Source organism: Syngnathus leptorhynchus, chromosome 8 (assembly GCF_054491065.1).
Source record: "Syngnathus leptorhynchus isolate UIUO chromosome 8, UIUO_Slep, whole genome shotgun sequence".
NCBI classification, from domain to species: Eukaryota; Metazoa; Chordata; class Actinopteri; order Syngnathiformes; family Syngnathidae; genus Syngnathus; species Syngnathus leptorhynchus.
The window spans coordinates 12,924,229-12,944,818 of record NC_141202.1 but is presented as its reverse complement, the minus strand read 5'-3'; the positions used below and the strand labels follow the sequence as shown (position 1 = coordinate 12,944,818).

The window sequence follows — 20,590 nt, the reverse complement described above, 5'->3', positions numbered from 1 at the left end:
GCCCTAACCTGCACTTGTGTAGCATTGTTCTTTGTTTTTAAACCATTAAAGTTCTTGGTTTGTTGAAAATTGGGCCCCGGCAGAGCAATTAGAGTAATATACTCTGCTGCGGAAAAGGAGCATGTAATTTTTCCACCTTTGACTCAATCTCCAATGAATCTTATGTGGTTACATTGCTGCAAAGACAACAATTGCTCCACCTGCCTTGCGATATAGCAATCCATACATGTTCTGGGAGGAAAAAAACATAGATTTTGTAACATTGAAAACAGGGTCCTGCCGACGTGCCCAGAATGAAATTTGTTGGTGCTGCAGTTCTTTCGCTTTTGACTTGTCATCCTGTGTCTTCATTTAGCTTTGTCTTTTTGATAGCAATAACGACAACGTTGAAAATTGGGACCTGCCACAACACCGAGAATGAAATTTGTGGCACCTCCAGCGCTGTAAAATAAAAAACTGAATGGTTTGACGAGCAAGCTGGTCCACTCAGCATCTTTAAGGGTCCTCACTAACGATGCTACAGCATCGCGGCCTCTTAAACAAGCTTTCACGAGATGCGTCCAACAAGATGAAGTCATTTTTGCCTTAATGTGACGGCTTCCATATCTGATTTCCTACCTGCTGCTGGGCTTGAAACAGTTCTTGTGTAATCAGCCTTGCAAAATGTCAACCTCGCAAACAGGAGCAGCGAGCAGAGTTACTTTGAGTCGCCGCTATTTCGGGCCATCGCTATCATTCTTCAATCTGGTCGAGGGAGCGCATCACTGCCTCGAGCAACTCAACAGAACAGAAACAGTTCAAGCAGGAGGCGAGACTGAAGACAGTCCAAAATACAAACAGAGCTCAGACCTGGAAGGGCAACTTCAAAGCTGGAGGGGCCGCAATTTTTCATCAGGGCGACTGGGAGGGGGGAGGGGGGAGGGGGGAGGCACATACAGTTGGAACTGAGACCTGTATGCCGCCTGGTGGTGCTTGGTGATATCACAACTAAAAACTGCAATCAGCCTCTAGGTATTTTCGGTTCAACACCCACTGATTCCGATTTTTTTTTCTTTTTCAACAGATCTGAAATATATATTGTAATAGTTTGTTTTCTGTATATCCCCATCTCTCGCTCTCTGTCTAGCGGCCATTTTGGATGACCAGTCTGTGTGTGGGCGTGGCGAGCGTCTGGCGCTGTCGCTGGCCAGGGAAAACATCAACAGCCTGATGGAGGGCCCGGCCCGAGCTCGAGTGGAGGTAGACATCTACGAGCTGCAGAAAGACTCCCAGTATGACACCACTGACACCAGTGAGTCGTGCTCTCATTCACAAAAATCAAACTGTTCCGCTGTTGCTCAACTTTGATGAATGAAGGCGTTAAATACAGCTCTGGCTTTGGCAAATGGTAAAAAAAAAAAAAACGTTCTCATTAGCACTGTGTTTTTTCTTTCCTTCTTTTCTTAAAAAAAGGCTGAAAATGACACCGGGAGCAAAAAAAGCACTGCTTTTTTCTTTGATGGTCTTATGCTAACGAGTTTATATGTTCAGTGGAGAGTGCTGCTGACCCGCCAAGCCAGTCTCATTAAAAGCAGTGGACCAGTGCCCTCCAGGAACAGCGCTTTCTGTCCACCACTGCGCCCAGTATGGCTCACTAAAATGCCCATTTTGATAAAAAATGAAACATCAGTGCAGGCTTGACTCCCTTGCTCCAATTCTGATACTGTGGCTCTCTGACCCTGCCATCAGCCCCTGGTACAATGTCTACTTGTGCATGACAAGGCTTGTGTACATATGTGCGTGCGGCTGTGTGTGTGCGTGTGGCTGTCTTTGACCGATGGGCAGGAGACTCTGACTTGTTTGCTCAAAGCCATTTTTTGGGCGGGTCTTTAGATCAGAGAGCTTGTCGTCTTACAGCTATGACTGTCTGAAGTGCGCGCACACACACACACACACACACACACACACACACGCACGCACGCACGCACGCACGCACGCACACACACATACACACACAATTAACATACTGACGTATACAGCAAGCACCAACATATACATTGGCCTGTGTCACTACGGGCTAGTGTCATTTGAGCTTCATAAATCCCAATAAAACAATGATATGTTTTCATTATTCTGACCCGGCCGCATTCATAGCACAGGATGGAAAAACTATGTGAACCCCTTGTCTTTTAGCTTAGCGGGACATAGAGCTGACTGTCGTAAAAAAAAAAAAAAAAATCCAAAGTTTCCTTTAAATGGAAGCAAACCGAATAAAGCAGAAGGGGTTCTGAAATTGAGCCCTGGTGGAACACCACACTGCTGTGGGGTGGTGTCCGAATTGGTAATGATCGGAAATTGCTCCTCACTGTTGTGCAGATCTGATCTGCAACAACTGCACACATCTGGTTGACATTGTTTCCGCCATGAGAAAGTCACCCAAGAGCATTTTGTGCTGCGCTCTTGCAGTCATTTTGCCTACTGAGAGTAGCAACAGCGCTGAATAGACACTCTGTCTTACCATGGACTGATGAATGCTGAGGCCTTTTCAGTTATGTATTTTCATCACCTTTTCAACCTTCATGCAAGATAAAAATGATTAGCTCTTTTTGTGCGTGGCACGCTCCGAATCGGGCAATGCTTGTTGCGAATAGCAAACTTGTTTGTATTTGTTTGAGGCCGGCGTGCATTTAACCCATCCCCTCAAACTCATATTGATTGCACTCTTGGCTGGCCAACTGCTCGCGCCGATAAGCTCTTGAAGAAGTCGGTTCGCATACTTTGTTTCCCTTCACCCTGCACTGTGAATGTTTACATGCGAGGTCAAAATGAAGACAAACAACAACATTGTTTTTGGGCTATTAGTTGAATGTTTTTTGTTTATTGTTTGCTAAAGATTACATTCTATGATAAGAAATGAAGCGTTAAAAAAAAAAGTCCTTGCAACATAAAATTGTACATTTGCTACGGACACAGTCAGCTGCCTGGAGACCATTGAGTTAACCCTCAGACTGAAAAGTGAAATACAACAAAACTGTATTCGGGTTATGATCCTTTCAAGTATCACACCGGTTTCTCAAAGTAGATTTTGTTTGATTTGACAGAAAAAGCCTGAGAATTGTAGGTCTAAGTCGTGTCCATTCATGTCCTGCCTACAAGCTCGACTCTGCTCGTTTGACTCCCCTCACAGCGGTCCGTCTCATCTTGTGAGATAAGAGCGCTTGTTGACCCGCAGCTTTGGCTCAGCGATCACATTCAGGCGTCACTGAAACGCCTTCGAGCCTGTTGTTGTTGTTGTTGTTTTCCTCCCTGACTCTCAACAAGCTGGACATAACAAATTGTCTGGCATTGATTCATTTGGTTTTGTTTCTTTTTTTGCTCTCCCTGCTGACGCAGGTCAGAAAGTGATGTCCAAAATCAGAAGATTCTGTCCGTCATCTGTTTTGGATGGCAGGGCTATTATTCGACAAACATCTGCTTGTGCGTCCGCTGGCCGATGTTGGGCCTTGCTTTTAATTGCGTCTGTCAGGTGGACGGCATGAGCGAGTGTGAGAGTGCTATTGATCGCTGCTCGATGTGCTTTTTCCCCACTGCCCATTTGATTTTGGCCACAAGAAGCCTCATTTTCACTCCATAGCGTAAGTCTTTTGTCCTTCCAGCTAACTTTTAAGCATTTATTAGGCATTTATTGGGAGAAATCTATCATTATAATAGAACTTCCAATTACAAAGAATAAGTACATTGAGCCAAAGCATTTATTAAAAGCAGGGCCACTATTTGAGGATATGAAAAACAGATTTTTTTCACTTAATCTCCACAATGAACAAAAACACGAATGGAGATGCATACCTCTCAACAAAAGCGGCTTTTTGATGCAGCTTTGGTGTTGGCTCTCATTACTGGCATGCGCAGTCGCTCTATTTTCCTTGTGCTAATGAAGTTACAATAGCGCAAAACATTTCAAGCAGCTGCAGCAGCAGTTGTCTTTGGGGACACTCCTCCTCGCACATAAATCAGATTACAGACAGTTGGATTTCACTGCTACAATGAGATCAATGGATAAATTCCAAAACTCCAACCCCGCCTGGATTCTGCGTATGTATCTAACGTTTTCAGTTTTTTTTTTTGTTTTGGTCCACTTTCTCCCCGCAGTGTGTCAGATTCTACCCAAAGGCGTGGTTTCGGTGATCGGGCCCGCCTCCAGCCCCGCGTCCGGCTCCACTGTCAGTCACATATGCGGTGAGAAGGAGGTGAGTGAGTCTGCCACGCAAAAAGTTGGCAAGATTATAATATTCTAATACTGTACCTCCTCGCAGATCCCGCACGTGAAGATCGGTCCAGAGGAGACGCCCCGCCTGCCATACCTGCGCTTTGCCTCGGTCACCTTGTACCCCAGCAACGAAGACCTGAGCCTGGCCATCGGGGCCATCCTGCGCTCCTTCAGCTACCCGTCAGCCAGCTTGCTCTGTGCCAAGGCGGAATGTGAGTATGCGCACACCCTGAGAAGAAAGAAATGCCTCCTTATATCATGCTAATGTAAAAGTAACACCATGCTGCCAATGTGGCAACTAGGATCAAGCCAGTTTATTTATCATGCTAGTGTTAGTTTAATATTACTAACGCGACTATATTCTAGATGCTAGCGACTGTACATTTGTGACCGATGAGGTCCAAAATGTGTGACTTAAAACATTCAGTTCAGTTTACAAAGGTGAAGGTTTCTCTGGAAGGGATTCTTTCAAATTCAGTTCTGAAAATCAACAGGTGTCCTGAAATTGAAGGGCCAGCAGGCCACTCTTGTGCTGCCTGCCAAACTGTTGTACAGTTCTGTTTTCAATGCAGCGCGTGACTGATTTTTAAAAGCGTGTTTTTCACCGTTTGGACAGCGATCATAAAGTTGAGCGCGTGCCGGAGGCTTTTTTTTTGGGTTTTATTTATTACAGTTGCATGCGCATCCTCCTGGGAGGCTTGTCAGGCCGCACTCATCCAATCATAGAAGTAATGTTGGAATGTTTTGTTTTCGGAAGGGAAAAATGACGAGGCTCTCAGACAGCGTCAGGGAATTCATTATGTTCCTTTTTGAAAGAGCACATTATTGATTGATTATGCAGTGGTTTATCGGAATCAAAGGACGGACGGCGCGCTGTGCTGTGCTGCGGCCGCCCACGGAAGTCTCTGGAGGCCTCCGGGAAAAAAAGCGTCACACAGAGCCGATCATTATCCTCGGGCGTGAATGGAGGGAGCCGCGAGCTGCTTTTTCAAATTCTTATGGACCGGGCGCGCCATTGACTTCCAAAAGCTTTTTCTCATGACTCTGAGCTCTTTCTCTCCTTTGCTCCGCAAAGTATCGCGGATGTTTTTTATATTCCGGTGGCCCTAATAGAGCACACGCTGCAATTTTCATCCCTTCTCTTCAATTCTCTATTTTTTTTTCCCCCACGAGGTTATCACACGGAAAGCCGGTGACCCACTTGGCTGTGCTATCTTATCGCCATGACGGCAGTTGCCATGGCTGCGGGAAAGGTGCTAACTGCCATTCAGCAGCCAGCTTGTTCCACACTTGCGCAAACGCGGCGTGGGCGTACGTGCGCTTGCCGCTCGCGCTTCTCATTGTCCTGCTACGTGATGCCCTCGTCATTTGTTTGATTGCTTGCTTGCTTGCTCACTTTGCCCTGCGTTGGGGCAAACACATGTGTGTGTGTGCGTCTATGTGTGTGCTTTTTGGATCCAGAGTGGAAGGTCCTCTTTGATTGAGAGTGTTTTTGGCCATTTGTTAGGCTGACGTTTGAGTCATTTAAGATGGGCGAAGGGGAGGGCGGGGGACTAACCTTTTGGCAGGCGGCTGTTATTGACGCAGACGGCAACTATGAATCGTCTTCGCAGGGACAAATGAGAGCAAACGTTTTCAAGTGGGGAGAAGAACACAGATGACGTTGCATTGACAACTTGTCCTTTTAAGTTTCTTGTTCTTGCTGTTTTCTTGTTTTGCCATTTTCTTGCTATGGTTATTGTCACATTTTTCCTCAGCTCATTTCCTGTTCTAAGTTTAGGATTGCATTTTCCCATTTGCTGCTCTGATGCCCCATTCTTTGGCTTTCCCTCTTGGCTATCGCAGATTTTTTGTTCTATGGTTTTCATCCTATCATCTGTCTTCACCATCCCAGGACCCATTAGAGTGGTTTGGATCGTGCCCCTTTTTAACATGGTCGGCCGCCGACAGAAATTAATCCCCGTTCGCTTCGTCAAATGTGAGCGAATTTTCGGGTCATTTCCGACGCATCTTTTCTTTCGCCGCGGCCTGCTACCGACGCTCTATCGTGAGACTAATTCCATTAAGCGGTCGTCGGCGACTCGATGAGGTGGAGGACGGCGAGGTGTTGAATGCAGAGAAACAGAGAACAGGAGAGAGAAGAGAGGCCGCCCCAAAGACAGCTGAGAAAAATGTGACGCGAGCAGGCAGAGGGAGGTAAGAGAGGAAGCTGTAAAGTGCATTGATTTTTCTCCCCTCCTTGCTCAAACTAATTAAAGTTTTGGCCTGCTTCAGTGATTACCCCTCTGCTTACAGAGGCTTTCTCCCGCCGAAGGGCTCTATCCGCTACCTCTCCATCCGGATGCGCGGTGATGCTGCCCCGCCCCTCCTCTGCCACTTATTTACATAGCTGGGGGGTGCTTTACTCTCGCATTACGATGAGGCGACGTGCGTCGGCAGAGTCGACTTTGCGGTCAAGGCTCACTCCGCATACGGCGTCAAATGTGTCTCGACTGCCACTGGTTATGCTCATTACCCAAACCAAGAAGTTCGCGTGAAGAGCAAGAATCAGCTCAAGTGCACACATTTCTGTCTTTCTGCTCCTTTCTTTTTAACTCAGCTTTCGGTTATCCCCGTTTGCCTTTCAAAAAGAATAATCACAGCAGTGCTCAAAGGAACGAAAACCGTAATTGAGCTGTGACATAAACTGTGAATTGCAGCACGCCTGAAGGCCTCCTCCGAGATGGACATTTCTTTTCACCCATTGCGTAAAACTAAAATGGAAGCTGCTGCCATTATATCACTGTTGTTGCCTGTGCAGACTGCCCATTTGCACCTGCTTGACTCTAAAGGACAAAACGACATAGAAATGTCGTATGTGAAAGTAAGCAGCAGGACTCGAAAAAATGAAGGTAAAAATCAAGCGTCTTGCAGTCAGTCAAATTATTTTTTATTGAAATATTTTATAAAATCCAATCAAATTTGCCTTCTTTTTTTTTTCTCTCTTGTTGCCATGGCGACCCCGGATCTCCACGGTTACACTTGGAAACAACAAACAAGCCAAATAAAACAAGGCACCCTAAATCATGGTCTCAAATAAATCCTTCAAGAGGAATAAAATATTGACTCTTTTTCACAGCAGCTCACAAATCTGTTTTCCAGCGCTGTCACGAAGCAACAATTATTTTTACTGAGCGGGGAGGTTTGAACACACATAAGCCCCGAGCCCAGCGATATTTCACCATTTGAACGGTCCCTGCGAGGCAGCCGCCGCTCCGCCTGCCGTGCGCTGATAGAGACATTGATATGCAGCCTGACACGCCGCGTCGCTCTGCCTCAGGCCTGCTGAGATTGGAGGAACTGGTGCGGCGCTTCCTCATCTCCCGCGAGACGCTGTCAGTCAGGATGCTGGATGACAGCCTGGACCCGACCCCATTGCTAAAGGAGATCCGTGACGACAAAGTCGCCACCATCATCATTGACGCCAACGCCTCCGTCTCCTACCTCATCCTCAAGAAGGTCAGAGCGTACACGCGCACACCCTTTTTTTGTTTCATGTCAGCCAGTCTTTCCGTGAGCGTCTGGCTGTTGGTCTGTGTTACTGAGTACTTCCTAACACCAGTGAAAAATTCATCACCACTTGTAGCCTTTATTCATCCTATTTCTGCTCACTGTAGGTGTCCTAATACCTTTGTCCATATAGTGTAAGGACTTAGTCTTATTGAAGTTTTTTGGCTCGTGCTTATTCAGAACATTTTACTGACGATTATTGGAAATGGGGTGTCACAAAAGCTCCTGCCATTGTTCTTGCAGTCTGGTGCCCACAGCAACACTGTGGGAGTACCGTATTGGCCCGAATATAAGACGAGGCTTTTTTGCACTGAAATAAGACGGAAAAAGTGGGGGTCGTCTTATATTCGGGGTCTAGACATCATACCCATTTTCACTTATGCGCAGCGGTCAGTTAAAGGTTGCTGGTATTGACTGAGTATGTTGCTGTGATTGTGTGCGTCTTTGACACAAAGTGAGTATTACGTTTCATTGTTACTACTGTCCACTGTTGTGCCGTTTGTCTGATCGCGATTTGCTTTGTGTGCAGGCCGTTTGATTGACAGCTCCTTTAAGTTTGCCTCGCATCGTACGAGTGGCTGTTACGCAGCGGCACGGTGACTAACGGTCGCCAACAAATGCATTTTGTTGTATCGATCGATGACTTATGTTCAGTGTGTTGCCGAGAGTATTTCATTTAGGGTCATTTATTATTATTTTTTGCCAATAATTCAGTAAAGCCATCAAAAGTGAACCAGGTTTTCCCTCCTGTGTTCTGACCGACACCCGGGGGCGAAAAGAGCATAACCATCCGAGCCAACCCCCTATACAGTCCTCAGGCTCCCCAACAGTAGCAGTTTGCATTATTTTATTGCAATGTTTTTCCTTATTCAGATTTGTTTCAAGACTTCAGTTAGACTTCACTTTGATGGTTAATGCAGTTATTGCAAATGTTGTTGTTTTATCACAGTAGATTGGTTTATTTACATTTCAAAACCCAGAAACCATTCATTTACAAATGTGATTGCGCTTACATATTTGAATGTTCAGATATTAAGATGTGATACAGTTTTTGCATGATTTGAATGAGGCAAAATAACGTGCTTTTTCTCTCCAATATATTGTTATAATCATTTGTTTCAGATGTAATTATTTTCTGTATAAAAATTTGGTGTTCAAAAAGTCTTTTTTTCAAACTTGAGTCTTGAAAAAGGGGGTCGGGCCGTCTTATATTCGGGCCAATACGGTACTTTTATTTTTGTGTGTGTGTTTGTGTCCTCGGTGGGAGTGCCAGATCCTCAAGTGAGGTCATCATCCACAGAATAGTGCAATTTTTTAACTTCCATGGGCTCCAAGCTTGCCCCACTAAGTGGATTGGAGGTCTAATTTTACCTTGCCGGATTTTTACCTTGAGGGACCATCGTGATAACGGGACTTTGGAGCGGGAATCGTTCCGCAGCTCCGTGAGGACTCACTCGGGGTGCGCGGGAGAGCCGTTGCGCCCTCCGGGGGTCGTATGTTTCCCGTGATGTAAAATAATGATTTGACTCGTCATCCTCTCCCGCCAGCATTACTTCCCTTTTTTGCTCCCATCCCTCATCGTCTCACCCAACTGTGTCTTTGTCATTGCCCCCCCACCCCCTTTTCTGCCGCAGGCGTCAGAGCTGGGCATGACGTCACCGTTCTACAAGTACATCCTCACCACAATGGTAAGAGTGCAACCTTCGTATTTTTCATGCATCCGTTTGTCTGTTGTCCTCATTTGGAGCCTGTCTGGCTGATTTAGAGCGCCTCATTGTAGGCCACAAGTGCACACCTGTCAGACAGAGTAAGGAGAAGAGTATGGAGGGGGAAGGTGTCAATTCTAAAAGGTGTCAGCACAAGGTAGAGGCTAGTTGACGACGTCGCATCTGCAGTATTTTGATTGACAGTTGACTGGTAAGCGTGACTTTGTTTCATTCGGCACGTAGAGGACGGCTTGATTTTTGTCGATTTTGAAACCTCCTTTACAGTACTTGGCTTTTTTTTTTTTTTATTATTTAAAATGTAGCCTGGATGTTAACAACACTCATCCCTGTGGTGTGGCAAAATCCGAAGACTTATTTAATTTCACTTTACACTGACTTTAAAGTCAAGTGCAGTAAATCCCGAGTGTTATTTATATGAGCTGTAATCACATTACAAGTGCAGCAACCCAAGTGCAAATTTGACATGTGCAATATTCCCACGATGGTGACAAGCGCAAAATTGCTCACAGGATCTCGACTGATTGCTCAGGACAGTACCATCAAACTTCATTTTATTCACTATTAATTCATTCATATTTTGACTTTTCTACTTGTTGAACTGCCTCTTGGCCATAATTTCAGATGCACCTTTTCCTTGTTTGGGTTTGTGCACAATAAAGACGTTCAGGCCCTTCTTTGTTTGGAGACCAAAAAAAAAAATAGATAAAGTGATGCAAAGCACACTTTAGGGGGAAGGCTGAGAAACGGGAACGCGCAGAGGACGAGCCAAGCGGTGCCGACGCCTCCCCCCCTTTTTAGCATTTTGATTAATGTGTGGCTTCATGCAGCCTTCACTCCGCTGCCTCCTTTCATTCCATCTCTCGTCCGTCCTCCGTACGTGCCTCACATGCGATTTGGATGTTTGCGTGCGGCGCCGCGCAAAAGTCACTTTTAAGATACAAAGCTCTGATGAACGTACACCGCCGTTGAGCTTCTAAAGATATACTTCAAAAAGAAAATCTGCTCCAAATGCTGGTCAAGCTCCGGTTTGTGCACGTTTTGATCTGTTCCGGGGTTGCAAAACTGTCTGAACGGCCCATGTTTGAAGTCAGTACGGTTGTGATTCTAGGGAGTCGGACTGTCCCATTCAATCACTATAATATCATTTCAATCCACAGCAAGTGGTAAAATGACTGCCATCTGTGATGGATACATTTTGCTGATATTCCACAAACGCAATATGAATTTGAATGCCGTTTTTGGACTAGTGGGGCCGCATAAAACATTAATTAATATGTTTAGCTTAACCTAAAGAATATTTTGGATATATTTTGAATTCGTATTAAAAAACGTGAATGAGCCACATTAGCCCATAAGTATAGGAAAGGTTTCTTGCGCTTTCTCAAATTTTTGGGGTGAAATGCGATCATGTGGGGATGACTAACAACAAAATGACTACTGTCAAAAAGGTCGTTACAGTAACAGAGCAAGTGGTTGTTTAAGAATATAATAACAGTGGAGCAGCTGTGTCAGCAACCCGAGTCGCTGTCTCACTCAATTGCTACTCATCTCCTCTCCTTGTTGTCAAAGCCCTTCTAAGATTAGATGCTGTCACTTGCTGGCACTGTATTTTCGTCACCGGCGTAGCTTCAAAGTCTCTCCGGCTTTTTGTAGGACTTCCCTCTCATGAGGCTGGACGACATCGTGGACGAGCAGTCCAACGTGGTGGGCTTCTCCATGTTCAACACCAGCCATCCCTTCTACCTGGAGTTCATCCGCAGCCTCAACCTGTCATGGAATGAGGGCTGCCACCTGTCCTACCCCGGCCCGGCGGTCAGTCCCTTTGTACGAAAATGGATTCATACCAGGTCTTGCTCACACCTTGAACTGTGCTGAAGTCATATTCTCAAACTCTTTTTGCAAAGCTCTTGGTGCCGTGCATTTAATGAAACAGCTGACAAAGCGGTTTTAGCGCTGAAGATGACACGTTTCGTTCTGTACCAATCCATTTTGAACAAAATAGCATCTGACCTAATGATTTTTACTCGTTAGTTATTTTAAGACTAAAACTCCGTATTCGTTTTATACTACTCTAGCTTTTTTCACCCACAGGCACCATCTTCAATACGCTGACAGTCAGCGCCCCCCCTCCCTCGCAAATACCCTCAAAAACCGACCCTAATTAGCAGCCACTAAAGACGTTTTGTTTCCTGATGATGCAAACACGCCACGTAACCTCTTTTTACTTGTATGTAATGACTATTGATCCATCCATCTGTACCCCCTTCCTTCCTTCCTTCCTTCCTTCCTTCCTTCCTTCCTTCCTTCCTTCCTTCCTTCCTTCCTTCCTTCCTTCCTTCCTTCCTTCCTTCCTTCCTTCGTTCATACATTCCTTCCTTCCTTCCTTCGTTCCCTCGTTCCTTCCTTCCTCCCATCCATCCATCCATCCATCCATCCATCCATCCCTCCATCCCCGCCCCTCCCCTTTCCTCTTTCCCGTACTCCCACTCTGGCTTCTGCAGCTGTCGTCGGCGCTGATGTTTGATGCGGTGCACGTGGTGGTGGGGGCGGTGCGGGAACTCAACCGCAGCCAGGAAATCGGAGTGAAGCCGCTCAGCTGCACCTCGCCTCAGATCTGGCAACACGGGACCAGTCTTATGAACTACCTGCGCATGGTACGCACACGCCTTCTCGCTTCATTCTGCATTCAGTGGGAAACTCAACGCACGGCGTGTCATACAATTTTGTGTTTATTTCCAAAACTGCTTTTTGCTTCTTTTGGGTGACGGAGTGTTCCAAAAGGCAAATAGTCATTTTTTGACTTCATTTGCCATGAAACCCCTTTGAAGTGGTGTTGACTGCTGTCATGATGATGATGATGATTTGTGAGTCTCTTCCTGGCCGCTTAATGAGAACGAATGGCAGCTTCATTATCATCCTCATCTCATGTTGCATGTGGTCTGGGCGTGTGCATCTGTACGAGAAGGACGGCGTGTGCGTTGTCAACGTGGCTGTGGCGCCATCCCTCATTGTCTCCTCCCCACCGGCCAGACATCTGTCCATGGTCGTCAACATCACGATGAGTGCTGTCCTCCACGTTCCTCCTTCATTTCCCGGGCACTCAAGTTCATCGTCTCCTCGTTGAATTGAAGCCGCCGGTCCCGTTCTGGCCCGGCTAGCTCTTCACTCTTTGCTTTTTGCGCTCTCAAAGGACGGGACAAAATATCGATACTCCATCATGATAATTCTTCCCTTGATAAGCTATTGATGTCGTGGAGCCAAATATTGATGCTTGTGTTAAGCCGCCATTACAAACACGCCACCTCGTTTACCCGACTGAATTCTAACACTGATTGTCATGTTGATGTCTGCATTTGGAGCCCTTTTCTGTGGGAAAAAGTAAGGCCAGCAAAACAGCAATTGAAATTTTTCATTTACTCCGCAACAGGGAGAGAAATTGAGCTACAATTTCAGCTGTCAAGCGAATGCAGCAAGTTTTGGTGGAGCAAAAGATTTGAGAGGCAGAATTTGTACGGCACCTTTCATTTGTGGCCCATGGAAACAAGTGAGGTGGAAAAAAATTGCCAGGGTCAATTATTCATATCCCTACTTAATTAATTTGATTTTTTTCATTTTAAAAAATCTAATTATTTTCCTAGTTGCGTTTCACCACTTGTTGCTTGGTAGAGTTTGTGTAGCACAAATGTTTGTGCCAATATCCATGAAATATAGAATAAAAATATTGCTTACTTTTATTCCTCAGTATATATGACTGCCATTCATTTTTCAGTCAAACCGTACTAAGTATAAAACAAAAAAAATGAAGCGACAGCAGCAGCATTTTCCCTGAATGAGTCACCATGATCAAAAGATGGCTGTAATGTTGTTGGTTTTGGTTTCTCTTCTTCCGCCGTGGTCTCTTCTCTGCCAGGTGGAGTACGACGGCCTGACGGGGCACGTGGAGTTCAACAGCAAAGGTCAGAGGACCAACTACACCCTGAGGATCCTGGAGAAGCACCGAGGAGGCCACAAAGAGGTCAGCAGCCGTCTGCTACGCAGTTGTTGACAGCTGATTTAAAAAAAAAAATTTAACCTGCTTGTCTAAAATGAAAGTAGTGTGCTGCATATATAAAATTAATAAACACCCGGAGGGAATGTAAGTTTTATTTCTGCACGCAACCAACATGATGCTTGGCTGAAGCTTACGTTCAACTGAAAATCTGTTTGAGCCTAAATTTCAGGCGAGGCTTTCTGAGACGTGTTTTGTGAGTCTGTCTGATTTCTTGCTCCAGGGGCTGAATTTTGAGAAAATTCCAAAGGGCGCCCACGGCTCCTACCAGACATGAATATTCACCAGGATGATCATGACTGTAAAATTCGGCCTGTTAATAATAACGGCGAAGAAAGGAAGCAATTTTGGCGTTGCCTTTGAACTGGACAAAAGGCCGTTGCGGGCGGAGGCCATTTCATTACGTGGACGGGATTTTTATCATGCGGCTCTTTTGTAACTTCCCCGCAGTTTGGTCTTTCTGCTAATGACTTTAGGGAGCTGAGGATGAGCTGCATTCTGGGCTGGCTAATAAATCAGAATAATCATCCTCATCCACTCCCCTCCTTGTTTTCATGTTTATGTATTTTATGCGAGGGTCTTTTTGAAAAGAGATAATCCCCATTACCTTCCATAAAAGAGCTTGTTTTGGGGAATCTTTGACCTCTGGGTCAGCTCCCCAAAATCAAGCCACCGTGTCACGAAACTGACCAGCCGTGTCCTTTCAAAGGCGGGATTAAATGAAGCGCCCGTGCGCGTGCCCGCAATGAACCCCACCGACCCCCTCGAGATGGGGCCGCGTACTTATGAGGCGCCCCTGCGTTTAGCGCCAAATGCCAACCGATAAAAGGCCGCTGTTCTTTAATTTGGTGCCTCACTTGCTATAATTAACGTTCCAGCTCGGCGGTGGGATAAAATGTTTGAGTGGGATGAAGAAAAAGAGCTTTATAGCCCAATTCAACCTTTTGGTTTGGTCGTGTCTGCTTTCGAGAGCCTCGTTGTTGGCTGCAAGTATGCGCGCAGGCAGGAACCAACACTGTCTTGTGCTCTCCTTCATTTGCTTTGCATAATTTCTTTGTGTCACCGTGATTTTCTGGCTGTAACCTTCCACAATGGAATCGTATTTCTTTTGGTTCCGAAGCTTGAAAGACATTTTCTATCTTTCGCTCAGATCGGGATCTGGTTCTCCAACAATACCCTGGCAATGAACTCCACAAGCCTGGATATTAACGTATCAGAGACGCTCGCCAACAAGACCCTCATTGTCACCACCATTCTGGTAAGATCACTCCTTCCTTCGCCACAAGATTCGGGTCGCGGCGGCGTGCATGCACACGTTTGTGTGTTGGAGACTCAGCTTTTCACTCATGGCTCGAGCTGTTCTCATAAGAAGTGACAGTGTTGACATAACAATCCACAATATTCCCGTTGTTGTGAGATGAAGTGGACGTGGGGGCAGACTAGGAGACTAGCGTTGCTCAAATCAAATCATTTTTTAAGGGGGCGGGGCCAGCTCATGCAATTGAACCTCGCGACAGGGCCAATGCCCAGTGCAGCTTTCGCTAGTGTGAATATTTGGGAAAACTACCCAGAGAGACAACTATTTCAATTTCCATCATGTACTGATCCATTCTGGTTGTAATCTTGTCCCAGTCCATTTAATTTTGTGCTCACCTTCGCCATTGGCTTTGTATGTAGCAAAAGCCTAATCAAGGTCAGTTCTGACAATCGAACCTAGTGAGAAATGTTTACAGGAATAGAATAGTAACGGTCCATTTAGCACTGCAGTACACCCACCTTGTGTCAAGTAGAGCGGATATGAAAAGTCAACAGCGCACACGCACGCATGCACAGAGACGCACATAGTATGTGCTTTCAGAAACTAGATCAAGCTTACCAGCAAATCGAAGTGTGCAAATGTGTGCTTGGTAGCTTAATTTCTTAGCACGATTGTGTGTGCCAATTGATTTCCCTCTAAAATGAGGTAAGTCGCAAGGAAAGTGTTTTTGTGCAGTGAGCAAAGGTGCCAAATCTTTACTGCCTTTGCCAGCTTGCTCCGCTGTTGCGAGCGATTTTTGTTTGGTGTTTTTGGATGCTTGAAGTAACGAGAAGGAACAGTTTGGCAACTGACGCTCAGGAGCCTCGGCGGTGTTAGAAGCAAGCGACTAGGATGTTTCCTATGAGTAATCAATTCTGAAGTAGTCACCGATACCAATAACCGATGCCCTTTATACGGTTGATACATACGATTTCTTCCAAAAATTAATTTTTAAAACAAGCCCTCCGTATGCCAAGATAGCATTTTTCCTGAAAGTGACATTGTGTTAGCCGCAATTTTCTTCTCTCCTTCTTTCTAATTTCTAGTTCCTGATAAAATGGCCCCAAAAGATGGTTGTTGCGAGTACCGATACCTTGAAATAAGGCTGCTATGGGCACCGATACTCGCCCATTCCCAGAAGGAAGCAGTATGTGTGTGAAGCATGTGTCGTATCATTGAGAAATCTTTTGAAGTGAGTGTGGATTGAAACATGAAAAAACAAAAGAGGGCTTGCTGTTGCTGCACCAAATGAAAAGCTTTGCCTTGCACTTGTGATGTGTGGCAGGGTAGGTAGGGTGTTTTGTAAGGTGCTTACAAAGCAGCGTGATGGCTCTCTCCTCGCAGGGGAGTCGCGATTTTGACAAGGTGCAGCATCCTCGGTGACGTTTGCCGCCGTCCGTTGCACGCGTCCGTTACGCTCTGCGTTTGTTCAAATGAGTTCTTAGCTTTCCCGGCGGGGCCTCTCGCCTCGATTCCACTGTGTGAAGTAGGCTGCGTGTTGGGAATACTGTACTCAAAACACATACAGACACACACTAAAAATCCTTTCAGTGGAATGTTGATGCGAACTGTTTGCCCTTGGTTTGCTCGGCGTTCTGGTGCAGCTCGTCCTCCCAGCTTTGTGGACGACGGCTACCTGTTTGGAATGCAAACCATTTGATGCTGTCGCTCGCATCTGCAGCCGGAATGCATCAGCCCTGCCATTTTCTTTCCTTTGAAAAATCAAAACAAAAGGCTAATTGGCTATTGGAGCGAAGTCAGACTGGGGCCATCTCACGGGAGACACATGCAAATTGTTGTGCGGCTGCGACGGCAGCCCAACAAGAGCCAGACTCATCTTGCAAATCCAAAGGCACACCACATCATCGGATTCGTTGGCCACATTTGTTGTCTTAAAAATATTTAGAAAAATAATAAGTCGAGAGGCTGTGGGTTCCAAAAAGAAAAACAGACTGCATTTAAAACGACATTGTGATAACATGAGAATTGCACTTTGGATCAACTCTTTTCTTTCAACTTGCAGTTGAATTTGACTCTGTCAAATTAAACATAAAACAAAGAGAATAATTCATTGAATATAACCACATAGCTTTGCTTTTAGTGTAGACTCTCTAGCTTAATGCTAACAAACAACACAAAACACTATAGAAAGACTAATACATAGCTATATATATATATATATATATAAAATATAAAGTATATATACTTTATATATATATAAAGTATATATATATATATATATATACTTTTCCAGCATGCCAATATATATATATAAATATATTTTTTATTATATATATATATATATATATATATATATATATATATATAATAAAAAATAAATATCTCGTCTATTAGGAATTCATGACATTAGAAAAAAAAAATGTCCTGAGTCTCGATCAGCATCTGTGATTGTGTGTGACTTCACCGTTTCTGCCTTTCTGATAGTATGAGGATTGTAGCATCACCAGCCTGGAAAGTAACTTTTTGGACGCTCACATACAGAAGAAAGTTGTGAATTTTGTCTTTGGCAGCGATGTGGGAGCTTCCTCTTGCTCTCGTTTTGGCCTCTCTGGAGGATTACACAAAACGGCTCCCAAGTGGAAGTCGAGCAGAGGAAGAAGCTGCCGAGCAACCTGCAGTCATTCAAAACAAGATCCAAAAAAAGAAAGCAAGAAACAAGCTCGAAGGAGTTTGACATGATGACACAACAAAGAGCGCTTGTGTGCAACTGTGGGAAAGAAGAACCCGTCTTATTATAGTCGGGGAGTCAAATTGCCAAGCAGGCCCCCATTTTCTATGTCCGTGCATGTGTTTCTTCTGTTCAGGAAAACCCGTACGTGATGCGTAAGGACAACTACCAGGACTTCCTGGGCAACGAGCAGTACGAGGGCTTCTGCGTAGACATGCTGAGGGAGCTGGCTGACATCCTAAAGTTCTCCTTCAAGATCAAGCTGGTGGACGACGGGCTGTACGGCGCCCCCGAGCCCAATGGCTCCTGGACGGGCATGGTTGGAGAGCTTATCAACAGAGTGAGTCCTCGCAAAGCGGCTCCTCAAAATATTTGGGTCAGAAAAACGTTTTACCGTGCCTGGCAAAAGCTACGGAAGTAGCTGTACTTTTCCAGAGCAGCTTCATTGTAATGCAGGATGGCGAGTAGAAAATCTTGTCAAACTGGCTAACAAATAAATGTGTCCGTCCATCTGTCTTTGGCCGGGCTCTCCACCAAGATTTTGCAAAAAGTGATAATTGGGAGAAACACTGAAATTGCCCATGTCGTCATTTTTTCCTCCATCCAGGCCTTGGAAGCAAGTGACGGCCATTTTTAGGGTAGCCAAAATGAGAGCACCCCCCCCCCACACACACACACAATTACCATACGTTTTTCTTCAATTAGCAGACTGCGATCCCCTTGTGGGGTCTGGCACGCTGCTGCCCCCCCACCGGCTCGCCACGCTCAACCACCAGGCAACTCTGGCTCTAATTAACGGCCCATGTTCATCAATTAGCTTCTAATGGGGGGGGGGGGGGGGCACAGGTGGAAAGAGCTGCCAAGCCTGCATTTCCTCGCAATTAGCCTCACCTACTTGATGGATAGAATGAGGAGAGGGATGCATTTGTATCTGTTTTTTCTTTCTTTTCAAATGTCTCTTCAAGCGCATTCAGGCACTGGCGGCTGCTGTGCCGCTACGATTGAGTGCGGACGCACGCTTTTTTTTTTGCACCCACCTGAACACTTGTGCTGCTTTGATTTTTTTTCTCTCTCTCTTTTTTCTTCTCCATCTGCCGGTCTCTATTCTCTGTATTTGGTCTATTTTCAGAAAGCCGACCTAGCCGTGGCGGGCTTCACCATCACATCGGAGCGCGAGAAAGTGATTGACTTCTCCAAGCCCTTTATGACCTTGGGGATCAGCATCCTCTACAGGGTTCATTTGGTAAGGATGTTTTTCGGGGCACGCCCATTCCTGGCTTTCATTGTTTTGCTTAGACTTGACTTAAGAAAGTTTACAGGCCATGAGAGAAGCCACTTTGACTGGTCATGATTGTGACCACTCCCGCAGTAGTGCAGCCCTCCATTGTCTAGACAAGGGGACAGACTCTCGGCAGTTACGCTGGTTGCTAATGCCTGTTTGATCATGTTTACACCTTTTTCCCCAATTTTTTATTTTTTTGGTCTTTAGATTTTTTTTTATTTTTTTGGTCTGACTTTATTTTGTCAGATTTTTCCAGTACGCTACTACATAGCATTTCTTTTATTTATCATCGGTGGTCCCGAGGGAGAAATCAGATGCCTAATTTGAGTGTTGTGCTATTGTACCTTGTAATTAGTCTTAGATAGTCAAATGCTGTGGAACGCTCTGTTTTAGCAGCTTTACATCGCTAATGAGCTTTTGAGCGAAGACTGCAAAAGACAGCGAGTATGGATGGCGGCATACAACATTGTCGTGCCCCGCCCCACTGTGTTCACCTCTTTTTGTACCTTCCCTTCTGTCCGTCCCACGCCGATCCGTTTCCTCTTCAGGGTCGTAAACCGGGTTACTTCTCCTTCCTGGACCCTTTCTCGCCAGCTGTCTGGCTCTTCATGCTGCTCGCCTACCTGGCCGTGAGCTGTGTGCTCTTCCTGGCTGCAAGGTCGCCGACCATATTCCGTTTGCGCGGGTCACTTGCCGCTGCATTTGGCCTCGCCGCGCCTATCAATCAAACTGCGGACTCCCGTGGTGACTTGCCTTCTCTCAAGCAGGCTGAGCCCTTACGAGTGGTACAACCCTCACCCGTGTCTGCGAGAGCGCCGGGACATGCTTGAGAACCAGTACACGTTGGGCAACAGCTTGTGGTTCCCCGTCGGCGGCTTCATGCAGCAGGGCTCCGAAATCATGCCCAGGGCCTTGTCCACCAGATGTGTCAGTGGAGTGTGGTGAGTTGTCCCACTAGCTAAGCGTCACGCTAACAGAAGTTAAGGACAGGCCTTTAGACCAGGGTGTAAAGTCAGTAAAAGATATACACTAACACACTAGCTAACTAGATACCTATCGATACCTCGGGGCGAATGATATGCGAGTCAGATTAGAGGGCAAATTCAAGACAGACTAAAACTACCAATCTGACTCGCATATCATTCGCCCTCTGATTAAACGTGTGCATCTTGATGACATGTAAATTAGAAGCAGAATGTTAAATCAAATTTCCCCTCGTGGGATATTAAAGAATTCTTGCTCTTCCCGTAACATGAATTATGAATCCACAAATCCTCTAAACAAAGTGGAGGACCGGGATTAGATTGCGAGGGTAGATTGTCTCCATTTGGTCGTTTAGCTGACGTGCGGCTCACTTCTTTTCCCTTGCCGTAAGATTCGAGACGAACTGTTTAGTAAATGCTTGCAGGAAATCTCATCCGAGGGCTTTCCTTAGGACTGCAAGTTATGTGCTGAGCTAATCAATGGTTGCAGCTGAAACTGTTGTTTTTGGCAAAGACACCCAAGTCAGCCATGGCCGTTGTTTCTGCCGCTGTCCAGGTGGGCGTTCACCCTCATCATCATCTCATCCTACACGGCCAACCTGGCCGCTTTCCTGACCGTGCAGAGGATGGAGGTCCCCATTGAGTCCCCTGATGACTTGGCCGACCAGACCAACATCGAGTACGGGACCATCCACGGAGGGAGCACCATGACGTTCTTCATGGTAAGGCTTTTTTTCCCGTTTCTGTTGGTTGTTTTTTTTTTTTTCTC

At 45.7% G+C, this 20,590-nt stretch overlaps 1 protein-coding gene across 2 annotated transcripts in view; it reads left to right on the top strand.

Moving 5' to 3' along the window:
- grik5 (glutamate receptor, ionotropic, kainate 5) overlaps positions 1–20,590 on the top strand; it is a 77,874-nt gene that overhangs the window by 49,171 nt on the left and 8,113 nt on the right. For both annotated transcript variants that reach the window (XM_085917776.1, XM_085917775.1), the window contains 14 exons: positions 1,127–1,291; positions 4,129–4,226; positions 4,293–4,458; positions 7,566–7,744; positions 9,430–9,483; positions 11,176–11,334; positions 12,024–12,176; positions 13,433–13,537; positions 14,721–14,828; positions 17,693–17,896; positions 18,686–18,799; positions 19,387–19,496; positions 19,606–19,779; positions 20,378–20,543. In XM_085917776.1, coding sequence (XP_085773902.1) covers positions 1,127–1,291; positions 4,129–4,226; positions 4,293–4,458; positions 7,566–7,744; positions 9,430–9,483; positions 11,176–11,334; positions 12,024–12,176; positions 13,433–13,537; positions 14,721–14,828; positions 17,693–17,896; positions 18,686–18,799; positions 19,387–19,496; positions 19,606–19,779; positions 20,378–20,543 — 1,955 coding nt within the window. The remainder of the gene's footprint in view (positions 1–1,126; positions 1,292–4,128; positions 4,227–4,292; positions 4,459–7,565; positions 7,745–9,429; positions 9,484–11,175; positions 11,335–12,023; positions 12,177–13,432; positions 13,538–14,720; positions 14,829–17,692; positions 17,897–18,685; positions 18,800–19,386; positions 19,497–19,605; positions 19,780–20,377; positions 20,544–20,590) is intronic.